This window comes from Salmo trutta, chromosome 29 (genome assembly GCF_901001165.1).
Source record: "Salmo trutta chromosome 29, fSalTru1.1, whole genome shotgun sequence".
Taxonomy (NCBI): Eukaryota; Metazoa; Chordata; class Actinopteri; order Salmoniformes; family Salmonidae; genus Salmo; species Salmo trutta.
In genome coordinates, this window is record NC_042985.1 from 6,526,244 (window position 1) to 6,549,500 (window position 23,257).

The 23,257-nt window shown below is 44.5% G+C and overlaps 1 protein-coding gene across 11 annotated transcripts in view; it reads left to right on the forward strand.

Annotated features, from left to right (window-relative positions):
• Positions 1–23,257, forward strand: part of LOC115166817 (neogenin) — a 246,523-nt gene that overhangs the window by 143,745 nt on the left and 79,521 nt on the right. For all 11 annotated transcript variants that reach the window (XM_029720664.1, XM_029720669.1, XM_029720675.1 and 8 more), the window contains exon 5: positions 4,111–4,247. In XM_029720664.1, the coding sequence (XP_029576524.1) occupies positions 4,111–4,247 (137 nt within the window). The remainder of the gene's footprint in view (positions 1–4,110; positions 4,248–23,257) is intronic.

Consider the following 23,257-nt stretch of genomic DNA (forward strand, 5'->3'; position numbering starts at 1 on the left):
CATTGATTGTATGTTGTTTTACTCCATGTGTAACACTGTGTTTTTGTATGTTGTCGAACTGCTTTGCTTTATCTTGGCCAGGTCGCAATTGTAAATGAGAACTTGTTCTCAACTTGCCTACCTGGTTAAATAAAGGTGAAATAAATTTTTTAAAAATAAATAAATATGACGACCCAGCTGTACATCTATATGTTATGTAGCCACCTGACGACCCAGCTGTACATCTATATATTATGTAGCCAGATGACGACCCAGCTGTACATCCATATGTTATGTAGCCAGATGACGACCCAGCTGTACATCTATATGTTATGTAGCCACCTGACGACCCAGCTGTACATCTATATGTTATGTAGCCACCTGACGACCCAGCTGTACATCTATATGTTATGTAGCCACCTGACGACCCAGCTGTACATCTATATGTTATGTAGCCACCTGACGACCCAGCTGTACATCCATATGTTATGTAGCCACCTGACGACCCAGCTGTACATCCATATGTTATGTAGCCACCTGACGACCCAGCTGTACATCCATATGTTATGTAGCCATATGATGACCCAGCTGTACATCCATATGTTATGTAGCCACCTGACGACCCAGCTGTACATCCATATGTTATGTAGCCACCTGACGACCCAGCTGTACATCTATATGTTATGTAGCCATATGATGACCCAGCTGTACATCCATATGTTATGTAGCCACCTGACGACCCAGCTGTACATCTATATGTTATGTAGCCACCTGACGACCCAGCTGTACATCCTTGCAGCCAGACATGCTTCATCAGTACATCAACACTTCCAAGCACGCCAGTGACGCGGCTCTCTCTGCCAGGTGAAAATGACAATAGTACCATATCTCTAGCTTGCATTAGCTAACACAAAGCGCAAGCCCAATTAGCGCCATATCAACCGGTACCTGCGACATCTCACCTAGCACTCAATACCGTTCTCCGATAGCGTGTCTGGCGTCCTCGTGGCTGCGGCGAACGGATGCTAAGTGACAGTGTAAATTTGGAGCTAATTAAAAAGCCCTTTGTAGGTGAGGACTGTGTAATGCATTTTTAATCAAGCCCAGGCTCCTGCCTCTTCCACTGAAGAGTCCCTGTTACCACAGGGATGTGGCATATCTCACGGTCACAACAGCTCCGGCTCGGATTTGAATACAGCATAGGGAGGAATTAGCCACGACAATGGAGCCAGGCCATATTGCCTCCCACGTTACTGATTCAACCCTTTCAATTGACTTACAATTTTTCCTCATTGACTGAAAGGTGAGAGTGGTGACGTCTTAAACTGTAGTAATTTTAAGATCTCATTCTTATGAAACGTAGAGAGACTGTGGCTTTCCTACGTAGCCTTCTGGATGTAGTGAAAAGGTATTGACGTCTTCAATACCTGCACCTCACTGTGCCACAATGCCACTGTCACTGAGAGTAGACGTACTGGTGGAGCGAAGGCCTTCAATGGAGCCCAGCGACTGTTCTAAAAGGACTAAAGGAGTCCTATTGATCTGTTCAATTCCACACTGTGTCTTTTGAATGGCCCCAACTCCTACACCTACTAAAATAACATGAACAACATTTTGGCGGCCCTGAGAAGAAGGGAGAGAAGCCACTGTTGTAAGAGAAGCCAGCTAGAGCAAGGTATTTGTGGCCTGTTTCATAAAGCAGTCTCAGGACCTGGGGAGAAGACAAAATACTCTTATGAGTTACTGTTATGAAGTTCTGTCTGTTTTTCCATGAAGAGGTGGGAGGTGTCGGAGGCCCTGACTGCAGCTGGTGTTCCCCTCTTATACAATCTGTGGTTGGGTCTGGACTGCTGTGTGGAACTCCCGTCCTATAGGCTACACTGCCCAGTTGGTTGCGCACCATAGGGCAGTCGACTGCACCACCAGCCAACCAACCAGCCATTCATCTCTGGGAACGTCTCAGCGAATAGCACTCACACTCTAAACAAGAGGCTGTTGTCACACTGGGACCAACATAATAGTCACTTACTGAAGTGTGTGTTGTTATTTCACAAGTGTTCATTCAAAACTTTCTGCTGGGGCAGTTCCACAAATCTTATCAACATATATGAATGGGTTCAATCATGCCTTTGGCCTCACCAACAGTCTATCCATAGTCAATCCAGGCGGTGTGAAGATCATTGGAATTATGCTCTGAACAAGCCACATCTTTCCCTCAGTCAGCAGTGTGATGTCATCCAGACAGCAGGTAGAGGCCCAGTCCAACAAACAGCTCTGTTACACAGCAGATGGCCCAGGGTGCTGTAAGCAGCCATTCCAGGCAGGGCAAAGTGGTGGGGAGGGAGAGGGAGGGAAAAAGAGCGCAGAAAGGGTCCACGCTGCGGTGGAAATCCCAGCTAGTCAGGAGTTTAAAACCAAATCGATGGCCGGCAGACGGTGGGTTCTGCAGTGTGCATTTCTGCGATCTCTGCCTCCCCTCTGTTTCCTGGTACCGCCAAGGGCTATTTTCTCTACTAGCTCTCTCCCTACTGTACCTCTCTCTCCCTACTGTACCTCTCTTTCTCTCTCTCACACCACACACACACACACACACACACACACACACACACACACACACACACAATCTCACCAGTGCTCTCCTTCATAACCTATTGATTTCTTCCTCTTCATCACAAGTTAAATCAACACTGTTGTCGGAGGCCTGCTACCCTCCTGGAATATTGAGCAGTTCAAAGGACAAGCTCTTTAAGATGGAGGTCACTGGGTTTGTTGGAAGATGAGATGCTGCTTTAGGTTGGGAAAAGGGGTTATTTTGGATGCACATGTAACCAAATCCCCCAGGCCTGAAGAAATTCATTGATGCTTCCACCTAGTATTTGGTTCTTCATAACATTCAGTTGTCGGAGAGCCAATGAGATTAGGTTCTCTGTTACGATCTTAGTGTGAATGTCTTGGTCCTGGGTCATCAACAGTATTATAGTGGGCATGTCACCGTTCATGCTGTTGAATTACAATCACACATTTTAGCTGAACACAAGATAACTCCAGTAATCATGCACAATTCCCCATAATGTGAAAGTGGAATTTTGTTTGTAGATATTTTTTTCAAAGCTGAAACGTCTCGATCCAAAAAGTATTCTACCACTTTGTTATGGCAAACCTAAAAACGTTCAGGAATAAAAAGGTGCTGAACAAATCAGATAATATATTACATAGACTCATTCAATGTTCGATAATAGGGGTTAACATGATTTTTGAATGACTACCCCATCTCTGTACATCACACATGCAACCATCTGTTAGGTCCCTCGATTGAGTAGTGAATTTCCAGCACATATTCAACCACAAAGTCTAGGGAGGTTTTTCAATGTTATCGTCCTGCTGAAAGGTGAATTTGTCCGCTTTTTTTTTATTTTTACACAAGGTCAAATTTACACAAGTTGCTTACCAAGACAACATTGAATGTTCATGAGTGGTCTAGTTACAGTTTTAACTTCAATCGGCTTTAAAATCTATGGCAAGACTTGAAAATGGCTGTCTAGCAAAGATCAACAATCAACTTGACAGAGCTTGAAGAATTTTTTTAAAGAATAATGGGCTAATGTTGCACAATCCAGGTGTGGAAAGCTCTTAGAGACTTATCCAAAAAGACTCTCAGCTGTAATCGCTGCCGAAGGTGATTCTACAAAGTATTGATTCAGGGGTGTGAATATTTATGTAAATTTAGATTTTTCATTTTCAATAAATGTGCAAAAATGTCTAAACATGTTTTCACTTAGTCATTATGGGGTATTGGGTGTAGATGAGTATTTAATCCATTTTGAATTCAGGCTGTAAAACGATAAAATGTGGAATAAGTCAAGGAGTGTGACTGCTTTGTGAAGGCCCTGTATTATGATGGCATGAAAAGCAGAGGACTCACATAGAGAGCTGAAATATATTGTGGCAACTTGTGAATCACACGTGAAACGAGGACGCCAGCTCGTGAACGATAATCATGCTGCTCAGCCGTTCCTCACTCAGTCTGAGGAAGGCGCTAGCTGAAACAGTTGTCAAATCTCTGCCGATTTACCTCCTGAAATCTACAAGTGAATTCTAATTTTCCCACCTCTTTGTTCTTTTGTCTGGCAGTGAGGGGAAGTTGGAGTTGGTGGGAGGAGGCAGTCTGTTGATCTACAACCTGACTGAGGAGGATGCAGGCGTCTACAGCTGTATGGCAGACAACACTAACAACACTATCGAGGCCAAGGCAGAGCTCACTGTACAAGGTACTGCACTGATGAAGTCAAACACACATCACTTTTCATGGGGTACTGGCCTGGAAAAAGTCTCATCTGATAGTGTGTTTCACGCACTTAAACGATCTTTCTCATACCGTTATCAGTTAGCAAATGGTTTTGATCCAAATGGGTCTTTTGAGTGTCAAATTTGAATAGCCACCTACGATATCTATATAATTTAGCACCCGAACACCCAGAGTTAAACTTTCCCCAGGACACACACTATTGGGTTGCTCTTGATATGGTATCATCAATCTACTGTAGATAGACACCATACCATTAAGTGTGCATTCCATGTAGCATTGTATCAAAACCACCCATCAGAATAGCCTGTTGCACTACAATGTAGATAGTAAGTAGCCTACAGAGGTAGTTGGACCGCGGACTGTAGATAATTTGAAAAAACGGGTCAGAGTGAAAACAACCCCCCTGTTTATTTTCTTCTCATGTTCTCTCCTCTCTGTGTTGTGACTAGGAGGTGTTAATCTCATATCCCATGTATTTATCGTTCCCAAAGTGTTACAGAAATATAATGGGTACTGTCATGACGTTGCCCTCTCTCTGGGAACAGGGAGCACAGTTGACCCCCTCCCCCTTGCACCATCCCCCTACCTACCTCTCCCTACCCAGGCCCTGTGAAAACGGTCGTAAATTCCAAAGGAAATGTCCTGCCTAACAGGCCACAGTTGAGACAGAGAGGAGTTTCATAGAGAGACAAAGGAAATTCTTCCAACTCACAGAATTGGAGAACCGAACGACATTTATGTTCTGGAGAAGGTATAAAAGATCGGTGAAGAATCCAGCTACGAACTGGTCCGCTTGGTACAATTTTGTGATACCCATTTGAGACAATAGTACCATATTACCATACTAAGGTTTATATAAAAGCCTCAGCTATGGGACTTGCATCTATATGGTTGTATAAAATGTATTAATAAGGATAAAGCTATTTGGAATACGTTGAGATGCTATGTACTGATGTTAACCTCTCTAGGGTATGTGGGACGAAATCGTCCCACCTACTCAACAGCCAGTGGAATCCCGTGGCGCGTTATTCAAATACCTTAGAAATGCTATTACTTCAATTTCTCAAACATATGACTATTTTACACCATTTTAAAGACAAGACTCCCGTTAATCTAACCACACTGTCCGATTTCAAAAAGGCTTTACAACGAAAGCAAAACATTAGATTATGTCAGCAGAGTACCCAGACAGAAATAATCAGACACCCATTTTTCAAGCTAGCATATAATGTCACATAAACCCAAACCACAGCTAAATGCAGCACTAACCTTTGATGATCTTCATCAGATGACAATCCTAGGACATTATGTTATACAATACATGCATGTTTTGTTCAATCAAGTTCATATTTATATCAAAAAACAGCTTTTTACATTAGCATGTGACGTTCAGAACTAGCATACCCACCGCAAACTTCCGGTGAATTTACTAAATTACTCACGATAAACGTTGACAAAATACATAATTATTTTTAGCTATTTAGACACCCACCAAGTTTGGCCCTCACCAAACTTCGATTTACTATTAGAAAAATTTGATTACCTTTTGCTGTTCTTCGTCAGAATGCACTCCCAAGACTTCTACTTCAATAATAAATGTTGGTTTGGTTCAAAATAATCCATAGTTATGTTCAAATATCCTCTGTTTTGTTCGTGCGTTCAAGACACTATCCGAAGGGTGACGCGCCCGACGCGTTTCGTGACAAAAGATTTCTAAATATTCCATTACCGTACTTCGAAGCATGTCAACCGCTGTTTAAAATCAATTTTTATGCGATTTTTCTCATAAAAAAGCGATAATATTCCAACCGGGAAACCCTGTTTTAGTTCAAAGACGAAAAAATAAAAACATGGTGTCGCCTCGTGCACGCGCCTCAGTCTCATTGTTCTCTGATCGACCATTATCCAAATGCGCTAGTGTTTTTCAGCCAGGGCCTGCAAAGACATCATTCACCGGTTTGCCGCCTTCTGAGAGCCTATGGGAGCCGTAGGAAGTGTCACGTTACAGCAGAGATCCTCAGTTTTCAATAAAGAGAGTGTAGAAGCCCAAGAAATGGTCAGACAGGCCACTTCCTGTAAGGAATCTTCTCAGGTTTTTGCCTGCCATATGAGTTCTGTTATACTCACAGACACCATTCAAACAGTTTTAGAAACTTTAGGGTGTTTTCTATCCAAAGCCAATAATTATATGCATATTCTAGTTTCTGGGCAGTAGTAATAACCAGATTAAATCGGGTACGTTTTTTTATCCGGCCGTGCAAATACTGCCCCGTACCCTAGAGAGGTTAATGTGATAGAATGCATTTTTGTTCAAAGCTTAAATCAGTCATCGGCACGCCCCCAGGGACACAGACAGGACCAGGCGTCATGTGACAAGCCTGTTCTATGTTCACATATAAAACCCCCACCGTGATTTTCTTTCATCAGACCAGGCCTCCACTCCATTGTGAGTTGGCCAATAGGTTTGACCATCCAATTCCTCTACTGAAAGTTAACTTTTAGACTACCGATACCGACAGAATAAGAACAAGTCTTTGATATTAATTATTAGTCTGCAGCTAAGTACTCGATATCATCGAACGTGAAGACCGACAAAACATCCATCCTATAACGACATTAATGAATGTCGCTTTGAAAGATCCATTCTAACCGAGAAAAAGAGAACGAGGTCAAAAAACTCCAACAGGACAAAAACTCTCCAACAAGGATCCCGACACACACTGAGCGTAAATATATATTGATTGCAATTGTTCCCGAATGAGTGAGCGTTCATGTGCAATGGATTAGCATATCAATTGTTAATATTAATGAACTCACTGTGCCTCCTCAGCTGCCCTTTATGACCCTTTGTTTAACAAGACACCAGCCATGCCGGTTTAGCCCACTAGGGCACATTACTCTACCAATTCTTTGTGACGATAATTACTGTTTGTATGCTTTATGTGAATTACTTAGTTTAGTAAATAAATGATTTTAAGACAGTTGATGTATGGAGGATTTAGTAAAGGCTGGGTTCGTGCAGATAACAATAATTTACGACGTTTGGAATGAGACTGGACGCGAGGTAAAATACACCATTTAAACCAGAAGATAATCGGCCTATACTATAATATAATTTAATATATAATGTTATAATATAGGAAAGTTATATTAGGAAAATTATAACTTTGTAATCTGAATATTTTCCTTGGTGCCCCGATCTCCTAGTTAATTACAGTTAAACGATTAATCAGTTTAATCGCGTGATAATAATTACAGGGAGTTATTTTGATAAACATGTCTTCAGTTAATGGTGCCCAAAGACACGACAGTACACACTTCCTTATTTCTATTCATTTCTTATCTTCCTCCACAGCATCCTGTGTGGCTCAGTTGGTAGAGCATGGCGCTTGCCAGGGTTGTGGGTTGGATTCCCACGGGGGACCAGTATGTAAATGTATGTACTCACTACTGGAAGTCCCTCTGGATGAGAGCGCCTGCTAAAATGGCTCAATTGTGTTGACATGTTGTGCAGAAGCACCGGTAAAGTGTTACATTAATTGGTTCTCCTGACAATTGGACAAAATAAATGCTCAATTGGCTGCTTCAGGAAAAGGGGTTTTATTTTATTTTGAAGGACATGGATACAAATGTGTAGGGTGCAATTGATGGACATTTCTAGAATAAAAAGTCTCTCTTTCGAAAGACCTAAAGCCTTTTCCCCAAAATTAATGTGATGTAGGCTTTGTGGCAAGTTTCTGTACATATTTGTTTCTGAGAAATAAACCAAAAATTGATGTGACCCAATGGAAGACTTGGTCATGATTAGTGTGGTGGTTTTTTCTGCAGAATGATTGAGGGGCCCTACAGGCAGCTGTTGCTTGTCTGTTGAATTGAATTGAACAGTTTGAGGACTGCAATTGGCTGCTTTGCTTAAGGGGATCGTGCGGGGACACACACACACACACACTGTCTCTCACACAGTCGCACAAGAGAGTGTGTGTAATGGCTCTAGGGGCCCACTCTGCCAGGGTACAGGGGCCAGGCTGTGTGGCTGCGCTGCAATGTCTCCCCCTTTATTGGAGCTGGCAAGACAATAAATGAGGCCAGAGGACGCAGCAGGTTTTAATTACAGGGCCTGTGCCATTGTTGCACTGCGGAGGCCTGGGTTTTAAATGGTCCTCTCTCCAGGACTGAAATCTGTGCACTGCGCATGTGTGTATTTGTCTGTGAGTTCCTTAATGCATTTCTATATGTTAGGTAACGTGTGTGTGTGTGTGTGGGAGATTCTGGGTGGTGGAAATGTGTGCCTGCCGTGTTCTTTCCATGTGCTCTTCATAGGGAGGACAAGCCTGGGTCCAGTAAAAGTTGAATAGCCTGCCTGTACAGAGGGAATATTTATATACACTGCTCAAAAAAATAAAGGGAACACTTAAACAACACAATGTAACTCCAAGTCAATCACACTTCTGTGAAATCAAACTGTCCACTTAGGAAGCAACACTGAATGACAATAAATTTCACATGCTGTTGTGCAAATGGAATAGACAACAGGTGGAAAATATAGGCAATTAGCAAGACACCCCCAATAAAGGAGTGGTTCTGCAGGTGGGGACCACAGACCCCTTCTCAGTTCGTATGCTTCCTGGCTGATGTTTTGGTCACTTTTGAATGCTGGCGGTGCTTTCACTCTAGTGGTAGCATGAGACGGAGTCTACAACCCACACAAGTGGCTCAGGTAGTGCAGCTCATCAAGGATGGCACATCAATGCGAGCTGTGGCAAGAAGGTTTGCTGTGTCTGTCAGCGTAGTGTCCAGAGCATGTAGGCGCTACCAGGAGACAGGCCAGTACATCAGGAGACGTGGAGGAGGCCGTAGGAGGGCAACAACCCAGCAGCAGGACCGCTACCTCCGCCTTTGTGCAAGGAGGAGCAGGAGGAGCACTGCCAGAGCCCTGCAAAATGACCTCCAACAGGCCACAAATGTGTATGTGTCTGCTCAAACGGTCAGAAACAGACTCCATGAGGGTGGTATGAGGGCCCGACGTCCACAGGTGGGGGTTGTGCTTACAGCCCAACACCGTGCAGGACGTTTGGCATTTGCCAGAGAACACCACGATTGGCAAATTCGCCACTGGCGCCCTGTGCTCTTCACAGATGAAGCAGGTTCACACTGAGCACATGTGATAGACGTGACAGAGTCTGGAGACGCCGTGGAGAACGTCCTGCTGCCTGCAACATCCTCCAGCATGACCGGTTTGGCGGTGGGTCAGTCATGGTGTGGGGTGGCATTTCTTTGTGGGGCCGCACAGCCCTCCATGTGCTCGCCAGAGGTAGCCTGACTGCCATTAGGTACCGAGATGAGATCCTCAGACCCCTTGTGAGACCATATGCTGGTGCAGTTGGCCCTGGGTTCCTCCTAATGCAAGACAATGCTAGACCTCATGTGGCTGGAGTGTGTCAGCAGTTCCTACAAGAGGAAGGCATTGATGCAATTGACTGGCCAGCCCGTTCCCCAGACCTGAATCCAATTGAGCACATCTGGGACATCATGTCTCGCTCCATCCACCAACGCCACGTTGCACCACAGACTGTCCAGGAGTTGGCGGATGCTTTAGTCCAGGTCTGGGACGAGATCCCTCAGGAGACCATCCGCCACCTCATCAGGAGCATGCCCAGGTGTTGTAGGGAGGTCATACAGGCACGTGGAGGCCACACACACTACTGAGCCTCATTTGGACTTGTTTTAAGGACATTACATCAACGTTGGATCAGCCTGTAGTGTGGTTTTCCACTTTAATTTTGAGTGTGACTCCAAATCCAGACCTCCATGGGTTGATAAATTGGATTTCCATTGATTATTTTTGTGTGATTTTGTTGTCAGCACATTCAACTATGTAAAGAAAAAAGTATTTAATAAGATTATTTCATTCATTCAGATCTAGGATGTGTTATTTTAGTGTTCCCTTTATTTTTTTGAGCAGTATATTTATATTTGAGCTAGGAGCTAGCTCAGTGGGGTGTGAGATGTTTCCTCTAATGTAGAAATAGATTGAGATGGGAAACTAGAAGATGAGACTTGATGTTTTGTCCACCCACAGTCCAGAATAGTGGCTGTAAATGGCCCTCTAGAGCTGAGGCAGTGGGAGTCTGATAAGAATCTCTGGGTGTTTGAACTGTGACATATTGCCTTCCTGATCTCTCCCAGTCGGTCGCCCCAACGTCATCAACCTGGCATTTTCAGGAAGTAAAAAAAAAAAATGTTCCATGAGCTATTTTGGGCACGGACACGTATGGGGAAGGAAACACCCCTTTTCACTGCTTTATGGGATTTGGGGATTTGCCTATCTTTTTGGGATCGTGAACGAGAGTGGATGGGGGGACCATGAGTGTCTGCCCGTGTAGATGCTCATACTGTGCCTGTGTGTGTGTGTGTGTGTGTGTGTGTGTGGTCATGTGAGATGGTCTGTTAGACAGAAAGCATCTCTCCATGTTCCAGTCTGTTTGTTCTGTGTGTGACAGCGAGGCCCCACTAGGGCTCTGGCGTGAACTCAGCTCTCACCAGTGTGTGACAGCGAGGCCCCACTAGGGCTCTGGCGTGAACTCAGCACTCACCAGTGTGTGACAGCGAGGCCCCACTAGGGCTCTGGCGTGAACTCAGCACTCACCAGTGTGTGACAGCGAGGCCCCACTAGGGCTCTGGCGTGAACTCAGCTCTCACCAGTGTGTGACAGCGAGGCCCCACTAGGGCTCTGGCGTGAACTCAGCTCTCACCAGTGTGTGACAGCGAGGCCCCACTAGGGCTCTGGCGTGAACTCAGCACTCACCAGTGTGTGACAGCGAGGCCCCACTAGGGCTCTGGCGTGAACTCAGCTCTCACCAGTGTGTGACAGCGAGGCCCCACTAGGGCTCTGGCGTGAACTCAGCTCTCACCAGTGTGTGACAGCGAGGCCCCACTAGGGCTCTGGCGTGAACTCAGCTCTCACCAGTGTGTGACAGCGAGGCCCCACTAGGGCTCTGGCGTGAACTCAGCTCTCACCAGTGTGTGACAGCGAGGCCCCACTAGGGCTCTGGCGTGAACTCAGCTCTCACCAGTGTGTGACAGCGAGGCCCCACTAGGGCTCTGGCGTGAACTCAGCTCTCACCAGTGTGTGACAGCGAGGCCCCACTAGGGCTTTGGCGTGAACTCAGCTCTCACCAGTGTGTGACAGCGAGGCCCCACTAGGGCTCTGGCGTGAACTCAGCTCTCACCAGTGTGTGACAGCGAGGCCCCACTAGGGCTCTGGCGTGAACTCAGCTCTCACCAGTGTGTGACAGCGAGGCCCCACTAGGGCTCTGGCGTGAACTCAGCTCTCACCAGTGTGTGACAGCGAGGCCCCACTAGGGCTCTGGCGTGAACTCAGCTCTCACCAGTGTGTGACACGTGTTATTCAGTTTGGCCAGTTGGAATCGTGATTGGACGGTTTTCTCTGCTAACCAAAGGCAAGCTTCTAAAAAGCTAGAATAGCTCTTATCTGGGTGTATGAGAAGGTAGAGACACAGAGGCTTCCCCATTTCAAGTAGATTGATTGTCAAGAAAATAATTGGACCACATTTGTCAGGAATTCTTCAAGTTGCACCTTACCTTTATGCAACGGAAAACCCCACATTGCTCCAAGACGTCTCCTCTACTGTACCTCCGGCTCAGTTAGATAGTAGAGTGCATTGAAATAGAACTGTAATGTTTAAACTAAGTGGTCCCCCAGCGGATACATTTAATTGCTTGTTGCCATGTTAAAGATGTGTATTAAACTTGAACATAGACCATAATTGATTTAGCCATGGGAAGCCTGCATAGTTTTTTTCCCCCTGTTTGCTCTCTTCACAGCAACTTAAGCTAATTCCCCTATTAACCCTGGTGGTTTAGCACATTTCATCACTTAATTAACAAAAACTTATGTCTAGAAGTGACTGTATTAAGGGGATAGTTTCAGGATGTTGTTAATTAGTCAATCTATCTACAGAGTCAGATGAACTTGTGGATACAATTTTTTTTGTTTCTGCGTGCAGTTTGGAGTTTGCTAGTGTTAGCGCAATTACTTTCCTGTAGATATCCAGTTATTGCGCTAACGCTAGTTAGCATTGGCTCGAGAAACTACAGTTGAAGTCGGAAGTTTACATACACTTAGGTTGGAGTCATTAAAACTTGTTTTTCAACCACTCCACAAATGTCTTGTTAACTTCTATGGGCTAGTCCCACCCTAGTCAACAGCCAGTGGAATCGCGTGGCGCGAAAATACAAATACCTCAAATGCTATAACTTCAATTTCTCAAACATGTGACTATTTTACACCATTTTAAAGACAAGACTCTCGTTAATCTAACCACATTGTCCAATTTCAAAAAGGCTTTACAGCGAAAGCAAAACATTAGATTATGTCAGGAGAGTACCCTGCCAAAAATAATCACACAGCCATTTTCAAAGCAAGCATATATGTCACAAAAAATAAAACCACAGCTAAATGCAGCACTAACCTTTGATCTTCATCAGATGACACTCCTAGGACATTATGTTATACAATACATGCATTATTTATATCAAAAACCAGCTTTTTACATTAGCATGTGATGTTCAGAACTAGCATACCCACCGCAAACTTCGGGTGAATTTACTAAATTACTCATGATAAACGTTGACAAAATACATAATTATTTTTAAGAATTATAGATACAGAACTCCTTTATGCAAACGCTATGTCAGATTTTAAAATACCTTTTCGGCGAAAGCACATTTTGCAATATTCTGAGTACATAGCTCGGCCATCACAGGCTAGCTAATTTGACACCCACCAAGTTTGGGGCTCACTAAACTCAGAATTACTATTAGAAAAATTGGATTACCTTTGCTGTTCTTTGTCAGAATGCACTCCCAGGACTTCTACTTCAACAACAAATGTTGTTTTGGTTCCAAATAATCCATAGTTATATCCAAATACCTCCGTTTTGTTCATGCGTTCAGGTCACTATCCGAAGGGTAACACGCGAGCGCATTCCATAACAAAAAATGTCAAAATATTCCATTACCGTACTTAGAAGCATGTCAAACGCAGCATCATGTTGTGGGGGTGCTTTGCTACAGGAAGGACCGGTGCCCTTCACAAAATAGGTGGGATCATGAGGGAGGAAAATTATGTGGATATATTGAAGCAACATCTCAAGACATCAGTCAGGAAGTTAAAGCTTGGTTGCGAATGGGTCTTCCAAATGGACAATGACCCCAAACATACTTCCAAAGTTGTGGCAGAATTGCTTAAGGACAACAAAGTCAAGGTATTGGATTGGCCATGACAAAGCCCTGACCTCAATCCTATACAAAATGTGTGGGCAGAACTGAAAAAGCGTGTGCGAGCAAGAAGGCCCACAAACCTGACTCAGTTACACCAGCTCTGTCAGGAGGAATGGGCCAAAATTCACCCAACTTATTGTGGGAAGCTTGTGGAAGGCTACCCGAAACGTTTGACCCAAGTTAAACAATTTGAAGGCAATGCTACCAAATACTAATTGAATGCATGTAAACTTCTGACCCACTGGAATGTGATGAAAGAAATAAAAGCTGAAATATATCATTCTCTACTATTTTTCTGACATTTCACATTCTTAAAATAAAGTGGTGATTCTAACTGACCTAAAACAGGGAATTTTTACTAGGATTAAATGTCAGGAATTGTTAAACTGAGTTTCAACATATTTGGTTAAGGTGTATGTAAACTTCGGACTTCAACTGTACCTCTAACTTCCTTCATACTGGACACAGATACATAAAGATGGCATCCAGGAGTTCTTCATCTGACTGGGAAAGTAGATAAAGGACCTTATTGCCAAAATCCCGAAGTATCTCTTTTAAAAGAACAGCGCTAGGCCTACATAGTTGCTCTCAGGTTGGAGGAGGGATAGTATTACTGTCTCTTCTAAGAAACACAAAGAAAACAATGTCTCAATGACTTATGTTTACAATGGCTTGTATGGAAAGCAGGACCACACTTGGAAGGAACTATAGGAAACATGTACATTGTGATTGCTAGCTGGTATTAAACAACATAAGTATGAAATGATTTTGACTAGAGCAGTGACGTAGCAAGATCTGATGAATTGATGTGATATGTAAAGTCACATACTTTATAGCTCAAAGACAAAAGATTGACTCAGATGCTAGACGTCAGGGTCATGGACTATATCAAGTTGTAATGCTGAATATATATATATATACACAGACATGGTGTAAATATTACAGCCCCCTCCCCCACCCCCCCAGAGTGCAGATGGGGTTGAGTCAATTGACCAGGTACAGGGTCATGTTCCAATACCTATAAAAATAAGTCTGTCCCTTGATGGAAAGAGGGAAGGGTTCCATTAGAGACACCAACCGTTTCATGTCAGATCATTGATTACTTTAAGGAATAAAGGTTGGCAGGAAGGATATAGTCAGAGTATTAGAACAGGGGCCTTGGCTTCTGTTTTGTAGGAGTCTGGTCTTTTGACTTGTAACTCTTTTGAAGGAAATACCAGCGAGAACTAACTACATTCAGAAACGTAGCCGTCCAATCTTTTGTCATTTCTACCAGCTTTTAGCTTTAGTTTGGGCCAAGTTGTTCTTGGACATTCCTAAAAGGCGGTGGGTGTTAGACGTCCCAGGACTGACCTCTGTGGTTATTACCCAGAATGCATTCCTTGCTGCTGCTGTATGTTGGCCCAGCTGCTGGGAAAACAATGATCAAGCTTCTGACCACCGCCGCCTTATTCTTCCCTCACTGTTTGTTTTGGTCGGGATTTAGACTAAAGCCGTTATCGTGAAAAGAACAGGAGAGCTAATTAGCTCAACCCATGCTCCGTTCCCCCCTCCGGGTACAGTACAAACCTCACTGGCCAGGCTGGAGGTTTTTTGTTGTTGTCATAAAGCTAAATATGGCTAGGGGCTAAGCTAATCAAAAGAGGACCATCGGACTCTCCCAGAACATTTTTGTTGTTGTGTTAACTCCTCTAATCCATATAAGTAAAGAAGAACTATGGGTCCTCACTCAAATATGTTGTGTAATGTAGCTATGCAATCCAAGTTAACGGTCTTTTGTCTTTGTGCCTGCCTTGTATCATAGTCAGAATTATAATGGCTTGAGCACTAACTATGCTTACTGTAGATGCCCTTGTACTGCGGGTGCGTTCAGGATTGCAATGTTTTGAGCGTCGACCTAAATGCTTTGGTGTTGACCAGCATACAAGGCCAAATCCTTTAAAGCTAGAATCCTTATTTTCTATAGAAATTTTTTTACCTTTTAAATGAATGAAGAATATAACTTTTATGAATGACTTATTAGCTTAGTTCAACAGTCGTACCCCATCAAACCCGACATAGAAGCTTGTTTTTTACTCTTATGTTTGTAAACAAACACTGTAGCCTCAACTTGGTTAAAACTATCATTTCATCCATAGCTCTATGAATTTGAGTGGTTACATTTGTTATTTCAGAGTGGTTACGCTTTATTGTTTCATTGAATGATTCTAGCTTTAACAGTTTAAAACATTGTATTCCACCTGTAGACCTCCATGTCTAGATTTGAGGCTGTTGTAGGACCCCAATACACCACCACTGGTTCAGGTTAACACAGGTTCACAAAACTATCATCATCCTGAACGCAGCTCTGTTCAAAGCACAGTATGTTTCTAAACTCTCTCCTTCACATACTCCTCCAAAAAGCCTATTGGGAAGCCATAGAGGGCTTTGTGTTACAAACTGACAGTAAAGATGTATGACCTTCCACTGTCCTCCTAAATAACTAAACTGCAGTCCGACCCGGGAAGAGAAAGCAATAAAGCTTCTACTACTATTACTAATCTAGCTGCTGAAGAAAATAATTTGAGCTCCCTGTGAGAATTGGCCCTGCAGTTTCTCTGACTGCCTGGCAGAATGGATGGGGGGAGAGAGAGGCTCTTGGTTCACTTTGATGCTACATCCATTTACTGTGGGGTCTGGAGAGCACTGGGTTTTCTCTCTGGCGAGCCTGTTTCTATACGAGAGGGTGTGTGACTTACTGACTTTCAGTGGGATTGGTGTGTTAGAAGTGTCCTTGTCACATTCTAGGTCTGGACAGGGATATTGGGAGAGAGAATTCTAGAAGGGAATAGAATCAAATAGAACATGATGGGTTTAGACAATCTATTATTACAATACAATGCAGAGACGTTGCAAAAAGGCTTCGCACAATGAGATTGATGTACAGAACATTAAAGCATGAACATCATAGATCAGTTGTAAATGTCAGAAATAGCTGTTTGTGTATTTTAGTCCTCAAGCTAAACAGGTAGCAGGCAGGGAGAAGGTGGATGTAATCAGTCATCATGTAGTCTTATAGTGCTGTAATTGCAGTGCTCTGTGCAATCTGGTCTCTATTGTAAACCAGGATGGTGTTCTTAGGTGTGAATACCATTCCTCCTCCGCTAACCTCAGCTCTCACACACACACACATACACACACACACACGAACAAACGCATCCCCTCGAGCAAATGCCCCCGGCCTGCACACCCAAATGCCCATGTAATACACACCTCCCTTGTCCTCCGCACACACACACACACACACACACACACACACACACACACACACACACACACACAGCTCCCAGTCCCCATAAGCTTTATTGGTATATTTAGTCAACTTGTGCTCATTGCTCAGTCCAATAGGTTCCATTTGTCTGAACTCCAGTTAGAGGAAATGGTGTAGGTCAGCTCAGGAAGGGAGGAGAAGGAGGGAGAGGGGAGATGTCTCTCTCTGCCAGAGATAATGAGCACCACAGGGTCCCAGCCTCCACCAGGGCCTGCCACCAGAACACCTCAGCAGGGGGCCCCCACACTGCTCAGGGACACACACAGATTTAGACACTGCAGCACACGCAGACACACACTGTGAGACGCGCACACACACACAGATACTGCAACAGACGCACATTGCGGCATAACACACACACTGCAGCACACTGACACACACACATTAAGACCTACAGACAGGCAAACCAACAATAACTCAGACACACAGAAAACATTTTGACTTTATCACACAGCAATGAATACTCTCTTCCCCCTCATTTCATCACAGCAATGAATACTCTCTTCCCCCTCATTTCATCACAGCAATGAGTACTCTCTTCCCCCTCTTCATCACACAGCAATGAGTACTCTCTTCCCCCTCTTCATCACACAGCAATGAGTACTCTCTTCCCCCTCTTCATCACACAGCAATGAGTACTCTCTTCCCCCTCTTCATCACACAGCAATGAGTACTCTCTTCCCCCTCTTCATTTCATCACACAGCAATAAATACTCTCTTCCCCCTCTTCATCACACAGCAATGAGTACTCTCTTCCCCCTCTTCATCACACAGCAATGAGTACTCTCTTCCCCCTCTTCATCACACAGCAATGAATACTCTCTTCCCCCTCTTCATCACACAGCAATGAGTACTCTCTTCCCCCTCTTCATCACACAGCAATGAGTACTCTCTTCCCCCTCTTCATCACACAGCAATGAATACTCTCTTCCCCCTCTTCATCACACAGCAATGAGTACTCTATTCCCCCTCTTCATCACACAGCAATGAGTACTCTCTTCCCCCTCTTCATCACACAGCAATGAGTACTCTCTTCCCCCTCTTCATCACACAGCAATGAGTACTCTCTTCCCCCTCTTCATCACACAGCAATGAGTACTCTCTTCCCCCTCTTCATCACACAGCAATGAATACTCTCTTCCCCCTCTTCATTTCATCACACAGCAATAAATACTCTCTTCCCCCTCTTCATCACACAGCAATAAATACTCTCTTCCCCCTCTTCATCACACAGCAATAAATACTCTCTTCCCCCTCTTCATCACACAGCAATGAGTACTCTCTTCCCCCTCTTCATCACACAGCAATGAGTACTCTCTTCCCCCTCTTCATCACACAGCAATGAGTACTCTCTTCCCCCTCTTCATCACACAGCAATGAGTACTCTCTTCCCCCTCTTCATCACACAGCAATGAGTACTCTCTTCCCCCTCTTCATCACACAGCAATAAATACTCTCTTCCCCCTCTTCATCACACAGCAATGAGTACTCTCTTCCCCCTCTTCATCACACAGCAATGAGTACTCTCTTCCCCCTCTTCATCACACAGCAATGAATACTCTCTTCCCCCTCTTCATCACACAGCAATGAATACTCTCTTCCCCCTCTTCATCACACAGCAATGAGTACTCTCTTCCCCCTCTTCATCACACAGCAATGAGTACTCTCTTCCCCCTCTTCATCACACAGCAATGAGTACTCTCTTCCCCCTCTTCATCACACAGCAATAAATACTCTCTTCCCCCTCTTCATCACACAGCAATGAGTACTCTCTTCCCCCTCTTCATCACACAGCAATGAGTACTCTCTTCCCCCTCTTCATCACACAGCAATGAGTACTCTCTTCCCCCTCTTCATCACACAGCAATGAGTACTCTCTTCCCCCTCTTCATTTCATCACACAGCAATGAGTACTCTCTTCCCCCTCTTCATTTCATCACACATCAATGAATACTCTCTTCCTCCTCTTCATTTCATCACAGCAATGAATACTCTCTTCCCCCTCTTCATCACACAGCAATGAATACTCTCTTCCCCCTCTTCATCACACAGCAATGAATACTCTCTTCCCCCTCTTCATTTCATCACAGCAATGAATACTCTCTTCCCCCTCTTCATCACACAGCAATAAATACTCTCTTCCCCCTCTTCATCACACAGCAATGAGTACTCTCTTCCCCCTCTTCATCACACAGCAATGAGTACTCTCTTCCCCCTCTTCATCACACAGCAATGAATACTCTCTTCCCCCTCTTCATCACACAGCAATGAATACTCTCTTCCCCCTCTTCATCACACAGCAATGAGTACTCTCTTCCCCCTCTTCATCACACAGCAATGAGTACTCTCTTCCCCCTCTTCATCACACAGCAATGAGTACTCTCTTCCCCCTCTTCATCACACAGCAATGAATACTCTCTTCCCCCTCTTCATCACACAGCAATGAGTACTCTCTTCCCCCTCTTCATCACACAGCAATGAGTACTCTCTTCCCCCTCTTCATCACACAGCAATGAATACTCTCTTCCCCCTCTTCATCACACAGCAATGAATTCTCTCTTCCCCCTCTTCATCACACAGCAATGAGTACTCTCTTCCCCCTCTTCATCACACAGCAATGAATACTCTCTTCCCCCTCTTCATCACACAGCAATGAATACTCTCTTCCCCCTCTTCATCACACAGCAATGAATTCTCTCTTCCCCCTCTTCATCACACAGCAATGAGTACTCTTCCCCCTCTTCATCACACAGCAATGAGTACTCTCTTCCCCCTCTTCATCACACAGCAATGAATACTCTCTTCCCCCTCTTCATTTCATCACACAGCAATGAATACTCTCTTCCCCCTCTTCATCACACAGCAATGAATACTCTCTTCCCCCTCTTCATTTCATCACACAGAAATGAATTCTCTCTTCCCCCTCTTCATCACACAGCAATGAATACTCTCTTCCCCCTCTTCATCACACAGCAATGAGTACTCTCTTCCCCCTCTTCATCACACAGCAATGAGTACTCTCTTCCCCCTCTTCATCACACAGCAATGAATACTCTCTTCCCCCTCTTCATCACACAGCAATGAGTACTCTCTTCCCCCTCTTCATCACACAGCAATGAATACTCTCTTCCCCCTCTTCATCACACAGCAATGAATACTCTCTTCCCCCTCTTCATCACACAGCAATGAATACTCTCTTCCCCCTCTTCATCACACAGCAATGAGTACTCTCTTCCCCCTCTTCATCACACAGCAATGAATACTCTCTTCCCCCTCTTCATCACACAGCAATAAATACTCTCTTCCCCCTCTTCATTTCATCACACAGCAATGAATACTCTCTTCCCCCTCTTCATTTCATCACAGCAATGAGTACTCTCTTCCCCCTCTTCATCACACAGCAATGAATACTCTCTTCCCCCTCTTCATCACACAGCAATGAATACTCTCTTCCCCCTCCATCACACAGCAATGAGTACTCTCTTCCCCCTCTTCATTTCATCACACAGCAATGAGTACTCTCTTCCCCCTCTTCATCACACAGCAATGAGTACTCTCTTCCCCCTCTTCATTTCATCACACAGCAATGAGTACTCTCTTCCCCCTCTTCATCACACAGCAATGAATACTCTCTTCCCCCTCTTCATCACACAGCAATGAGTACTCTCTTCCCCCTCTTCATTTCATCACACAGCAATGAATACTCTCTTCCCCCTCTTCATTTCATCACACAGCAATGAGTACTCTCTTCCCCCTCTTCATTTCATCACACAGCAATGAGTACTCTCTTCCCCCTCTTCATTTCATCACACAGCAATGAATACTCTCTTCCCCCTCTTCATTTCATCACACAGCAATGAGTACTCTCTTCCCCCTCTTCATCACACAGCAATAAATACTCTTTCTCTCGCCGTAGTCCCGTCTCCACACCGCCACACTGCGTTAGCAGTAGTCCCACCTCAACTTGTTCTGAGTGGCAGCACGTTGTCTAACTGGAATCCACACTGATCAACAAACCATTTCTGTATGGACCTCGCTTTGTGTATGGGGGCATTGTCATGCTGAGACAGGGAAGGCCCTTCCCCAAACTGTTGCAACAAAGTTGGAAGCACAGAATTGTCTAGAATGTCATTGTATGCTGTAGCGTTAAGATTTCCCTTAACTGAAATTAAGGGCCTTAGCCCGAACCATGGAAAAAGCTCCAGACCATTATTCCTCCTCCACCAACTTTAGTTGGCACTATGCATTTGGGCAGGTAGCGTTCTCCTGGCATCCGCCAAAACAATGTGCTACTAGTCAGAACAATACATATTCCAGTTAGACAATGTGCTGCCAGTCAGAACAGGATATATTCCAGTTAGACAACGTGCTGCCACTCAGAACAAGATATATTCCAGTTAGACAACGTGCTGCCACTCAGAACAAGATATAGTCCAGTTAGACAATGTGCTGCCACTCAGAACAAGATATATTCCAGTTAGACAACGGGGTGCCACTCAGAACAATACATATTCCAGTTAGACTACGGGGTGCCACTCAGAACAATACATATTCCATTTAGACAACGTGCTGCTACTCAGAACAATACATATTCCAGTTAGACAACGTGCTGCCACTCAGAACAATATATATTCCAGTTAGACTACGGGGTGCCACTCAGAACAACACATATTCCAGTTAGACTACTTGGTGCCACTCAGAACAATATATATTCCAGTTAGACTATGGGGTGCCACTCAGAACAATATATATTCCAGTTAGACTATGGGGTGCCACTCAGAACAATATATATTCCAGTTAGACTACGGGGTGCCACTCAGAACAATACATATTCCAGTTAGACTACGGGGTGCCACTCAGAACAATATATATTCCAGTTAGACTACGGGGTGCCACTCAGAACAATATATATTCCAGTTAGACTACGGGGTGCCACTCAGAACAATACATATTCCAGTTAGACTACGGGGTGCCACTCAGAACAATATATATTCCAGTTAGACTACGGGGTGCCACTCAGAACAATATATATTCCAGTTAGACTACGGGGTGCCACTCAGAACAATATATATTCCAGTTAGACTACGGGGTGCCACTCAGAACAATATATATTCCAGTTAGACTACGGGGTGCCACTCAGAACAATATATATTCCAGTTAGACTACGGGGTGCCACTCAGAACATTGGCTCAGATGGATGGAGTTTAATTAGAGTAGTGGGTAAGACTTATTTAAACCACGACTGAATTACCTGTAGGCTATTAACTGTAAGTTGCTCTGGATAGGAGCGCCTGCTAAATGATCATGTCATTATATTATAGAACAGTTATCCTTGCTGATTAGGCTGTTGAACCCACCCTCTGTTCTTCCAGAGTAGAAAGGAACTGTTAACCACAATCAGTCTGTGGTCCACATGTGAATGGGGTGTGAATGGTATGCTATTGGAGAGCTGATACAGAGGCTTGACTCGACGCTACTCACCAACAACACAGCTATTATACCTTGGTTACAGAGGTCACGTCTTATCAGAGCACTGAGCTGCCTCCCCCCCCCCCCCCCCCCCCCCCCACACACACACACACAGTCCTACTGACCAACAACACAGCTATTATACCTTGGTTACAGAGGTCACGTCTTATCAGAGCACTGAGCCCCCCCACACACAATCCGATTTACACACACACTCAGGCAGCCTCCCCCACAATCCTACTTACACACACTCGGGCACACACATTCCTACACACATACACACACAGTCACCCTCCTCAGAGCCACACTCCAATTACACTGTAAAGGACAAGGCTGAGACACAGCGCTCTGCATGACCTTGTTACAGGAGAGATGGATGAGGCCATTTATCTCCACAGACGATCAAATAACTTGACCCTGCCCTCATTACCCTGGTCTGGGGTAGAACTCCATCTGTACACAACTCCCCATAGGATGAGACAGGGACAATGTAATTATAGGCAGTTTTTAACTACTTTGAGATGCTTTGTTACTAAAGACTACAGGGAAGATGGAGGTAGAGATGAGGACTTTGCTTTGTGTTTTTCTGGTTGGATAACATGTCTTAAGGATCGCCATTTAGTTAAAGGCTCAGGGGAAGTTGACGCCAAAGTTGTTCCGTTTTCACATTGTTTGTTCTCACTTCACTGGCAAGTAAGGATGGAAAGAGACTGGGTGGAGCTGAGATGGATAGAGACCGGGTGGAGCTGAGATGGAAAGAGACTGGGTGGAGCTGAGATGGCAAGAGACTGGGTGGAGCTGAGATGGAAAGAGACTGGGTGGAGCTGAGATGGATAGAGACCGGGTGGAGCTGAGATGGCAAGAGACCGGGTGGAGCTGAGATGGATAGA